The 12,033-nt window shown below is 41.8% G+C and overlaps 1 protein-coding gene across 2 annotated transcripts in view; it reads right to left on the bottom strand.

Moving 5' to 3' along the window:
• Window positions 1-12,033, bottom strand: part of LOC143136769 (mitochondrial pyruvate carrier 2-like) — an 88,926-nt gene that overhangs the window by 25,188 nt on the left and 51,705 nt on the right. For both annotated transcript variants that reach the window (XM_076297458.1, XM_076297457.1), the window contains exon 3: window positions 11,915-11,999. In XM_076297458.1, coding sequence (XP_076153573.1) covers window positions 11,915-11,999 — 85 coding nt within the window. The remainder of the gene's footprint in view (window positions 1-11,914; window positions 12,000-12,033) is intronic.

Genomic DNA, 12,033 nt, shown 5'->3' with positions numbered 1-12,033 from the left:
ATTCTACTGTCCATATACCCACATTGACCGAAGTCAACATGCCTCAGACACAACGTACAGCAGCAGCTTACCAGCCAACAGCAGCAGCAGCAGCAGCAGCTCAGAAGCCTATAGTAGCAGCTCAACAGCCAGCAGCAGCAGCGCAACAGACTACCACCACCAGACCAAGTCGTCAGACAGTACTGATCAGTGAGACATCAAGAATTCCACCTCCACTTACAACTGCAATGGTACGGCAAACACAGTCAGCATCACAGGGAAGTGCGGAGCCTGATCAACTCCACACAATTCTGCAAAGCCAAAACAGCATCACAATGTCTCTGGTAAGACAACAACAAATTGCCTCTCTGCCTAAAAGAGATATAGTGGCTTTTGATGGTGACATTTTGCAATACCAGTCATTTATCAGGTCTTTTGAACAAATTATTGAATCCAAGGTAGAGAGCAATGAAGAAAGACTGTCTTTTCTTGAACAGTACACAAAGGGGCCAGCTCAAGTTCTTGTTAAAAGTTGTCACCATTTGCCTGCAGACAGGAGTTTTCAAACTGCTAAAAGTCTGTTAAAAGAAAATTATGGCAATGAATACAAGATTGCACACACCTATATAGAAAAGGCTCTTTCCTGGTCACCAATTAAGGCAGAAGACCCAAAGGCATTGCAGGCCTACACACTGTTTCTTAGAGGCTGCTGCAATTCAATGGAGAGTATGATGTATATGGATGAATTGAATCTGGCATCCAACCTCAAAGCCATAATGTTTAAACTTCCTCATAAAATTCGCGACAGATGGAGGTCAGTTGCTTCAAATATGCAAACAGAAAACAATGTAAGAGTAACGTTCCCCAACCTTGTGGAATTCCTTGAAAAACTAGTTCGCATTTATTCTGATCCAGTGTTTGGCAATATCTTAGATGGCTCTCAGAGTAAAGATGTCAAAACTTCCATTCAAACCCAAATCTACTGGAAGCTTTGCCACAAGAATTGACCAATTAGCTCAACCTGTCCATTGTGGTTTCTGCAAGGGTAAGCACACACTTTCACAGTGTTTAAGTTTAAGGAAAAAGTCAAATAAAGAAAAAATTGACTTCTTAAGAACTAATGGAATCTGTTTTGGATGTCTCGTGAAAGGTCATGTGAGCAGGGACTGCAAAAGGCGCCTGACCTGCAACGTATGTAAGAAACCACATCCTGGACTACTGCACATAGGAAATCAACAAACAACCAACAAAGATGCGGAGCAACCGCCCGTGGACAATGCCGGAGATCAATCTGTTCCCTTTAAATCTTGTGGGCATATTGGGGCCGGTAAGAATGATTGTGCACTTGCCATTGTTCCTGTCCAAGTAAAAAGCAGCAAAAGTGATCAGATAATTACAACATACGCCTTTCTTGATTCAGGCAGTTCTGCTTCCTTTTGCTCCGAACAACTAATGTCAAAACTGGACATTAAGGGACGAAAAACCACCATTATGTTGCGTACTTCACAGGACTTGAAGTAGCCGGATTAGGCAGTTCCGACTTTGTTGCTTTACCAGATGTTTACACCCAGCAAGAGATGCCTGTAACAAAAGACAACATGATCCGGAAGGAAGAACTTTCAAAATGGCCCTATCTACAAAAGGTGACCTTACCTGTCATTGATGCCAATGTTGAGTTGCTGATTGGATCAAATGCACACAAAGTCATTGAACCCTGGGAGGTGATTCATAGCGAACAAGGTGGACCCTTTGCCATCAGAACACATCTAGGATGGGTTGTCAATGGCCCTCTTCGAGGTTATGATCCTGGCACAATTAATTGTCCAATAGTCACATGCAATAGAATTTCTATAACCAAAATTGAGGAGCTTTTGATTAGTCAATATAATCAGGATTTTAGTGAAAGAGCATCTGATGATAAGCCTGAAATGTCAGCGGAGGATAAGAAATTCATGAAGTGTGCAAGTGACAGTGTAATGCTGCAAGATGGACATTATACACTTGACTTACCTTTTAGGAAAGAGAACCCAGTCCTGCCGAACAATCGACCTGTGGCAGCACAGCGGCTCCTTGGCCTAAAGAAAAAATTCCAAAGAAATGAGCAATTCAAAAAAGAATATAGCGACTTCGTATCAGAGATCATTGAAATGAAATATGCTGAAGTGGTACCATATGAACAGTTGGACAAAATTGATGGCAGAGTGTGGTACATCCCACACCACGGGGTGTACCACCCCAAAAAGAAAACTTTAAGAGTGGTCTTTGATTGCAGTGCATCCTATCAAGGAACGTCACTCAACTCAGAATTACTTCAGGGCCCAGACTTAACAAACAGCCTGGTTGGAGTGCTTGTAAGGTTCAGGCTGGAGCCAGTTGCTGTAATGGCAGACATCCGCTCCATGTTTCACCAAGTAAGAGTGTCAACAAAAGACGTGGATTTCCTAAGATTTCTCTGGTGGCCTGGAGGTGATGTATGTCAAAGTGCAGTGGAACACCGCATGCTTGTCCACTTGTTCGGTGCAGTATCATCTCCAAGCTGTGCAAGCTTTGCTTTAAAAAGAACAGCAGAAGACAATAAGGGTATCTTTGCGCCAGAGGTCATCAATACTATTAAAAACAATTTCTATGTCGATGACTGTTTGAAGTCTCTGCCCTCAGATCAGGAAGCTCTACAGCTTGTCGAAGACCTGTCAACTGCCTGTCAGATGGGTGGATTTCAACTCACAAAATGGGCAAGTAACAGTCGGACCGTGCTCTCTACTATTCCTCAAATGGATAGAACCAAAGACGTCAAAATGTTGGACTTGGAGAAAGATGAACTGCCAATGGAAAGGGCTCTTGGGCTACAGTGGTCTATTGAAAATGACTCATTCATGTTTAAGATCACACTGAAACATAGACCGCACACACAAAGGGGATTACTGTCTGTTATCAGCTCAGTATATGATCCACTTGGTTTCTTAGCTCCACTCACCTTGCCTGTCAAATATATGCTCCAGCAATTGTGCAAAGACAAGTATGGATGGGACGAACCAATTCCTTCTGCAACATCTTGTAAGTGGATAGAGTGGACATCTAGTCTTGAGAGACTGAATGACTTCAGTGTACCCCGTTGCATCAAACCAAAGGACTTTGGAAAGCCAATACATGCCCAACTGCATAATTTCTCGGATGCTTGTGAACACGGCTACGGCACCGTAAGCTACCTGCGGATGGAGAATGAGCAAGGAGAAGTCTCTGTTTCCTTCATGATGGGAAAAGGAAGGTTGGCTCCCTTAAAACAGATGACAATCCCCAGAATGGAGCTCTCGGCGGCAACGCTGTCAGTAAGGGTGGATAAAATGCTCAGGTTAGAGCTACAACTCCAACTTGCAAACTCAGTGTTTTGGACTGATAGTCAGACAGTCTTGAAGTATATAGCCAATGAGCATGCACGTTTCCACACATTCGTTGCCAATCGAATATCTTACATCCGTGAGAATTCCAGCTTGTCTCAATGGAAGTTTGTGGGCACAAAATCAAACCCAGCTGATGATGCGTCCAGAGGCTTGACTGTCAAGAAATTTGTTGAGTGCAGACGGTGGATAGAAGGACCAACCTTTCTCAGCAAACCAGAGGATGAGTGGCCATTTCATCCAGCAGATTTCCAGTTCAACTCAATGGATGATCAAGAGATGAAGAAGAAAGTTACTGTGTTAAGCACTGTTCAAGATAAAGAAAACCCAATCGATCAACTGCTGTCACGTTTTTCAGACTGGCTGAAACTTAAGAAGACAGTAGCTTGGTTCTTGAAATTCAAAGATGTCTTGAAGAGCCTTGCAAGAAAAAGAAAGGAAATTGAATGTGCAAAGACATGCCTTCAAAGCAGAGAAGTTGCTCTAAAGATGCAAGCCTTCAAATCTACATTGGGTGGTCAGAACCTTAACATTGAAGACCTAGAAAGGGCAGAAAAGGTAATCATCGGAATATGCCAAAGACGATCATTTCCTAAAGAATTGGCCAAGTTGAAAATGGCGCCACCTGGTGTTCAAAGAACAAGTTGCATATTTAGGTTGGATCCAATGATGGACAATGGTGTGTTGAGAGTTGGTGGACGCCTCTGCAAGTCAGCTATGCCAGAGCAGGTAAAACATCCAATCATCCTGCACAAAGGTCATCCAATCTCCTCTCTGATATTACGTCATATCCATGAACGCACAGGCCATAGTGGGAGAAACCATGTTCTCTCCGAACTCCGTAAAAAATACTGGATCACAAATGCAAACTCTGCCATTAGAAGCATAATGAACAAATGTGTTGTCTGCAGAAGAGTAGCCGGAAGAACAAAGATTCAAAAAATGGCAGATCTACCAAAAGAAAGACTAATGCCTGACCTTCCCCCCTTTTCAAATGTAGGAATGGATTACTTCGGCCCAATTGAAACCAAGCGGGCCAGAAGCCTTGTAAAACGGTATGGGGTAATCTTTACTTGCATGTCTAGCCGGGCAGTGCATCTTGAGATGGCGTATTCCTTAGACACAGACTCTTGTATCAGTGCCATCAGAAGATTTGTATGTCGTAGAGGTCAAGTCTCTCACATTCGTTCCGATAACGGCACCAACTTGGTAGGCGCTGAAAAAGAATTGAGAAAATCACTAATGAGTTTGAATCAGGACAAAATAAGAAATTGCCTGCTTGCAGATAACATCCAATGGTCTTTCAACCCCCCAGCAGCATCCCACCATGGCGGTGTGTGGGAGAGGATAATCAGAATGGTGAGGAAAGTGCTTTTGTCAGTTCTACACCAGCAGGTACTAGATGATGAGGGCCTGTGTACCATCCTATGTGAGGTGGAGGCAATCCTCAACAGTCGACCCATCACCACCGTGTCACCTGACCCACATGATCTTGAAGCCCTGACACCTAACCATGTTCTGCTCTTCAAATCTAAACCTGTTCTACCTCCAGGAATCTTCCAGAAATCTGACATGTACCTGAGGCGCAGATGGAAACAAGCCCAATACATGGCCGATCTATTTTGGAAGAGATGGACCCAAGAATACTTACCATTATTACAAAAACGACAAAAATGGACAAATACAGAGAAGAACATCCAAATAGGTGACGTGGTTTTGATCGTGGACGCAACAGCACCGCGAGGGTCCTGGGTGTTGGGAAGGGTCCTTGAAACCTTTCAGGATAGTAAAGGGCTTGTACGGTCAGTAAAGATCAAAACAAAGACAAGCATTCTTGAACGGCCCATCACGAAAGTCTGTCTGCTGGTAGATGACATCTCCTGACCAATCCCGATTGAAGTATGTAACCTTCTAACCTTAAAAAAAAAAAAAAAGAGGAAAGGACAAAACTTTCATTATGCTTAAGTGCACCATTATATTTATGTTCTCTTTGTAATTGTATTACAGTCCCGTTGCATACAATTAGGGGCCGGGATGTTGGGGTCAAATTTAACCTTTTTTTGTTTTGAGTTTGTGCACCCTCTGCAGGTTTGGAGTGCCTTCCTCCCTTGAGGATACTCCGCCCCAAAAACATAAGTACCTAGGCAGAGCCAGGTGTGGCTGATTGGAGGCAACAGCTTTTTTACGTCCGTCTCCTGCCTTCATGAGCTTGAGCATGCTGCTTGTTTTATTTTGATTTACCAGTTATGTTCAATTGAGTTCAATTGGCACATAACATTGTGGACAATCACTTCTTTTGGATGGCAAGGACGGTCAGTCAGAAATAACTACAGTCAGTCACATGGATGGACTTAAATTGGTAAAAGACCAGTACAATAGTATTAAATCGCCAACAACATTGTTTTTAATTCTGAACAGTTATTTCTCTACTGTTTAAAGGTAGCCTCCTGCTTTTTCAGAAGGGGCGGCAGTCAGGCTACTGACAGAGCGATGTACAGTGGCAGAGCGACGCACAGTGTCTGGAAGTGGTACTAAAGCTTCACGCCTCGTAATGCGCGACTGTAGTGGCCATTTGAAAGCGATGCCCACTGTACGAATGTGAATTAATATTTTAGAAATTAAAAAAACATTTCCATGCAAAGGTCATCCTTACCATGGGAAAAAAAAGTTATGCACACGCAAATAGAACTGTTGTTAAGATCTTCATTTAGGTCTATATGTCAGGATTCTCGTATGGACTGTTGTTTTTGTCTCCCCCTACCTGTTGGAGTGTGATAATTCTAGACTTTATTTATGTAGCCATGTGTTGGGTCGTGTGCCTGGAGTCACACCCATGTCCTTATTTGGGCAACTTCCTGCCTTTGTTCAAATTCCCTCCAATTTCTCTGTTCACCTGTCTCTCATTTTGTGTTGATTTGTGGAGTATTTAAACACTGCCCTTTTTAGTTCACTTTGTCAGATCGTCACGGTATGGACTGTTTGCTACCTGACTGCCACGTGAGTGAGACTAGCGTGAAGCTCTTTAAAGAGAAATTATAGTTTACTGCTTTTCCCGGTTTTGAACTCCTGTTCCAAACGACGAAGTCTTCTGCCTGTCGGTTTTAGATCCCTTGCCTGTACCTGTCTGTATCTGTCTGCCTGCCTGTTTACGAAACCTGCCTGTACCTGGACTCTGATTTGCCTGCTGGACTGTTTGTGAATAAAGCCTTTTGATCTGCAAATGATTCCCATTCGTGACACTATATTTCATAGTTTGTAACTGATCTGATTGAATCTGAGAATTACACTCTTTTTACATCATAAATATGGTGTGCAACCATACAGAAACAACATTTTTCACATGGCAATATTATACATATTCAAAAAGTGGATAAATAGATTCAAGGTTCCAACAAATTGAATCATTTGACAAATTTCAGATTGGCAAGGGAATGGTAGAGCAATGTGTATGCTTAGCTTGCTTTTAAGAGCACAGCTCCTTACATTTGTAAGGCTCTTGTTTTTAAGTCAGCAAATTCCATCGCCATGTCACATCCATAACGTTTTATAGGAAAAGTTTATGCTACACATACAGTGTTGATGCGACAATGTCCAAAGTGTCTGTGCAAAGCTGATTTATGTACGGGATAATGTATTGACGCTGGTCATTATCGGGCAATAGGTCCTGACAGGGCGAACCGGACCCCGACGTGCAACGGAGGGGTCTTGTTCCACCCTGAAGGGACCTATTTCCCGTTGATGACCGGCGTTCTATACATTATCCCGCTTATTACATGGCTACTTGCCAAAACGAAACGATAAACTCCCCACAATATGTCTCTTTAGCCTACATAGAGGCTATAGCTTGTTACCATTCATTGTGACTTTTGCTGAGAAACAAATAGTTTGCAAAAACACACACTGAACTTGAATCAAACATTCTTTAGAACACAGCTGATCAACCGTCTGCTTTTCACTTTTGAATGAAGTTCCAGTACTTGCAGAGTGATATGAAAGACGTGAATTAGAATCACAAAACCAATTTTCCTTGACAGTGCTCTGTTATACTTAACAACGGTATGTTATCGCTTCGACCTGAAGGGACTTCTGATTTTCTGATAATTACCGGTGGACCTTTATCCCGGTTATTATACGAGAAAAGAAACTTAACACAATGGGTCTTTAAAAATGATTTTGCTACCGTTTTGTGGCTTCCGCTGACAAAATAAATAGTTCACAGATAGAACTTGACAGTTTCAGATGTTGAGTGGCAACGTATTAATAGCTGACTTTCACTTTCAATGAAATTCCATTGCAATAAGCGAACAGACTTCTTGCGGAGTGATATGAAAGACGTTAATTAGAAGCACAAAACCGGTTGCCATTGACAGCAGTGATTATGTACTTTGCCGGTGATATAGATTTAACAGACCACTGAACGTTGGGAAGGCCATTCATGTGAATGGAACTTTCTGCAGCACTAACAAATTGTGTCCCTTTCTTACTTTAAAAAAAACTGTAATGGTGCGTTATGGATGTGACGTTATGGATGTTACATAATGTGAATTTACAAGACTGGAGACTTTATTTTACCTCAAAGCCGATAAACATCTCTTCTGGTGGCATGCCAGTTTCAACGCATTTCACAATTGTTTACAATTGACATTTCAGAGATTATTAGGCTGATCAAAACCACAGGGAGGCCTAAGCATTAGCAAAACACATAAACATAATATTAAAATACCTCCAGTGATTGACAGCCTATTTTCGAGTGGCCTAATAACAAAAATCTCAGTGATTATCTTTCCGTAATTGTCATACTGTTGTTGTACAGTAACAGGATCATTGTCGTGAAGATGGATGACTTTGCAGCTGGAGTTAACTTCCTTCTGTTGCAGATGTGTTCAGCCTGCCGTTCACGTCTGCTTAACAGTTTCATTTGAAATGTGACGATCCACTACTGACAAAGGTTTACAACACGATATGCCAGCATTTGAAGTGTCAGATCCTCTGTAGCTAATAACCACAGAGTAACATGAGTAACGCCAGCAATAAACATGTGTGTATGTGTGTGTGTGTGTGTGCACGCGTGCATGTACTGGTTACATTTTGCTTAACCAAGGTTATACTTCAATCCCACTTTAGTCATTTTAACTTTTGATATTACTCTTTTTGTAGTTTTATTAGTTTCAATTTCTGCCATATTCAACAGTTTGTGTGTGTGTGTGTGTGTTCACGTGCATGTACTGTATGTGTCCAAATCACAAATGAGTGGGTAGGTTGATGCGGGCTTTCATTACATTTTCCAATACAATTGAGAGTTTTATATTAAAATAACTTTTTCTTAGTTTTACATTGGTTGTACCACCTGACATGTAAACTGTACAATTCCAACTATGAAGAGCAAGTAGCTATTCTTTTTAGCAATATTTGAGAGAGATTTACACATTTTTCACTCATCAGTAAAGGTCACTTGGGGTCCTCTTGATGAGGCAATATCCTGTTCACTCTTTTCCTTCTTCAATTCAAAATAAACATTCTGTAATATTTCAGATATACAAATTTCCGGACAAAAGTTTTCTTTTAATTTTCCAAACAATTTAAGACCTATTAAACACGGATTTTCTTGGTCAATGGCGTAATGATTTTTAGAGAGTATGAGATAGCGATATTTGGATCACGTGCCAGCACACCTTATGCTGCTAATTATCCTGGACACAAGGTTTAATAGAAGAGGAGTGCATGGGGAAAAATCAACACTTTATTGCTTCGAGCCACCTTGCACTGGATGCATAATAGGGGCCATAGTCTTCTTAAATTAAGTCAAAATTATATTTAACTTAGTTAGTTTTTAATTTTTGCAGTGTACGTTTAATTCTATATTTGATACTTATCACATAGTGTTAATTTGAATCTCTGAACTCACCACATTTCAGCCCTCTAGGTCAGCGGTCCCCAGTACCGGGCCGCTGGACATTCCTAACCGGGCCGTAGCCTAGCCCTACGACATGAATTTTAAAAAAAATGCATGCAAACTAAATTAAATTTCATTCGCAATAATGTCACGTTTTTACATGGCATAGGCCTATATGCAGTTGTTTAATTGCACGCATGTTTGCATTTTGCAAGGTCTGTTTTCTTACGTCTGTCTGTCCCGCCTTCAACACTTTTACATATTGCCTTCAGCGCTGCGCAGCCTCAGGTCAGCTCACTTCACCTTCTTAGCGAACGGTAGTGTCACACGAAGTTAGATAAACTGCTAGAATGAGCAACAAAAAAACAAGCATCTTTAGCAGGTCACTGGCCAGAGTGTTTGAGTTGCAAGAGCCGCTGCAGAAATTTCTTACAGAAAAAGTCACCGTTAGCTGAACATTTTAGTGATGAGGACTGGGTGTCAAAACTCTCTTACCTGTGTGACATATTCGGGTTGCTTAATGACCTCAACCTGTCACTCCAGGGGAGAATGACGACTGTCTTTAAACTGGCAGAAAGTCGCTGCATTTAAAGCCAAGCTTGATTTGTGGGAACGACGAGTGGACCGGGGTGTATTTGATATGTTCCAAACAGTAGTGGGGGTTTTGGGAGAGACTGAGGCAGGGCCCTTTCTCTCGCAGCTGGTGCGCGATCACCTTGTTGCGCTTTCAAATGAGTTTGAGCGTTACTTCCCATCCTCCAAAGATCCACGGCAAACCAATGAGTGGGTCCGCAACCCATTTGTCAATATCCCGAATAGTCCTAACTTGTCAGCGCAGGAGGAAGAGCAGTTGATCGAAATTGCAAATGACGGTGGTCTTAAGAGTGTGTATAAGGAAACCTCTCTGGCGGGTTTTTGGATCAAAACCAAAGCAGAATATCCCGAGATAGCCGTAAAAGCGCTGAAAACGTTGCTACCATTTCTCACCACGTATCTATGCGAGGCCGGGTTTTCGGCAATGACTGCAACTAAGACCAAATTGTGCAATCGACTGGACATTTCAAACACACTGAGGGTGTCACTGTCTTCCATCACCCCCAGATGGAACCTTCTTGTTGCAGGGAAACAAGCACAGGGCTCCCACTGATTATATTCGTAATGCACGTTATGTTTTGTTCCCATATTTTGTTAAGCATGTTCACAATTATAGATGTAGCTTCAAGTTGTTCAATATTCACAGTTCATATTTCACTTCAAGTTCACGTTTTTCACATGTTTAAGAGATTGTTGCCTTCACTGTTCATACATAACTGGAGCTAGTTCTTATCAAGTAATGCATGCACAACACAAATGGAACATGGAACCCCCGACCCCACCCCCACCCCCCCGGTCCGTGAAAAAAAATAGGAAACAAACCGGTCCATGGTACATAAAAGGTTGGGGACCCCTGCTCTAGGTCACTTGATATGACTTAGAAACACAACTATGACCTAGCACAAGGTCTTGTGAAGCTGTGTTCAAAAGTAGATCAATATAGAATGAAAATATGAGTACTTTAGACCATTATTTGCCAAGGTATGCTCATGCTTTTTGTAAAATGCCCTATGGTAACTCCCCATAGGACTTTTGGTTATCCAAAATGCATACTGACAATCAAATGCTTACTGTCTATGACTCCCTTTGTGTAGAAGCATAATCTTGGTCTCAAATGAAAGGTACCAACACAGTGTTTCGTTGTGGTGCCTCGGGCATCGGCCTAGCCATGCAAATAAATCACTGTTTTACACCATTTACGAGGCACAAAGTAGCTTCATACTTCATTGGTAGACTTCCAATGGCCTTGACATTTAAAACGAGACATGGAGAACTTTGAAAAAGCACTGGTAGTTTATTTACAAGACTATTTATACAGACAGTACCTTAAGGAATTTTACTGTTCGGTGGAAATGCATGGATTCAGTTGCTTCCAGTAGCAGCAACTGGAATCCATGCATTTTTACGGAATTATTTTTGGAATCTGATCCCTTATCATACCTGTTCGTTCGTACTCGTCGCTTGACTTATCGTGACTAAATTCAAGATGGCGTCGAACGGTAACATTTCTTAAGGTACTGTCTGTATAAATCGTCTTGTAAATAAACTACCAGTGCTTTTTCAAAGTTCTCTATGTCTCGTTTTAAATGTCAAGGCCTTCGGAAGTCTACCAATGAAGTATGGAGCTACTTTGAGCCTTGTAAATGGTGTAAAACAGTGATTTATTCGCATGGCTTGGCCGATGCCCGAGGCACCACAACGAAACACTGTGTTGGTAGCATTGGCTAACTAGAGCCAGATTTCTGAGTGCAGGGGACAAGCCGAGGTGAGCTATGAGACATAGGTTCACACTCGGTATCATGTTTCAACACACTTTAGGTCAAAATCACACCGGAATTATCCTTTAAGTCAAAATTATCTTACGAGAGAACGCTAGGTAAGTCTTGTTATGCTAAAAACAATACCAACTACATTTTTTAATCTTAATATAAAATTAATGAAACCGGTTGCAGTGTGGGATTTTTTTGTTCCAAGTTGTCTCAATTTGCACAGAGCAAACTGTTGTCATATGGCTGAGGTCTCAAGGAATAGTTACAACAGGGACCCTGCTCACCTGTGGTTGTTAGCACAGCAGACTGATATGTGCTGAGTTTCTCTGCAGGGCGAGTGAAGTCAGAAATGCCAGCAATTACCAATCCCTGCCAGAAATGTAAAATCATAAAGCCGAAGCTG

This window comes from Alosa pseudoharengus, unplaced genomic scaffold (genome assembly GCF_046254945.1).
Source record: "Alosa pseudoharengus isolate Yale_2024_CS ecotype anadromous, Long Island Sound unplaced genomic scaffold, YU_APseudo_1.1 YU_APseudo_1.1_scf_20, whole genome shotgun sequence".
Classification (NCBI taxonomy): domain Eukaryota; kingdom Metazoa; phylum Chordata; class Actinopteri; order Clupeiformes; family Clupeidae; genus Alosa; species Alosa pseudoharengus.
Note: the sequence above shows the minus strand (reverse complement) of the source record. Positions and strands in the feature narration are given on the sequence as shown.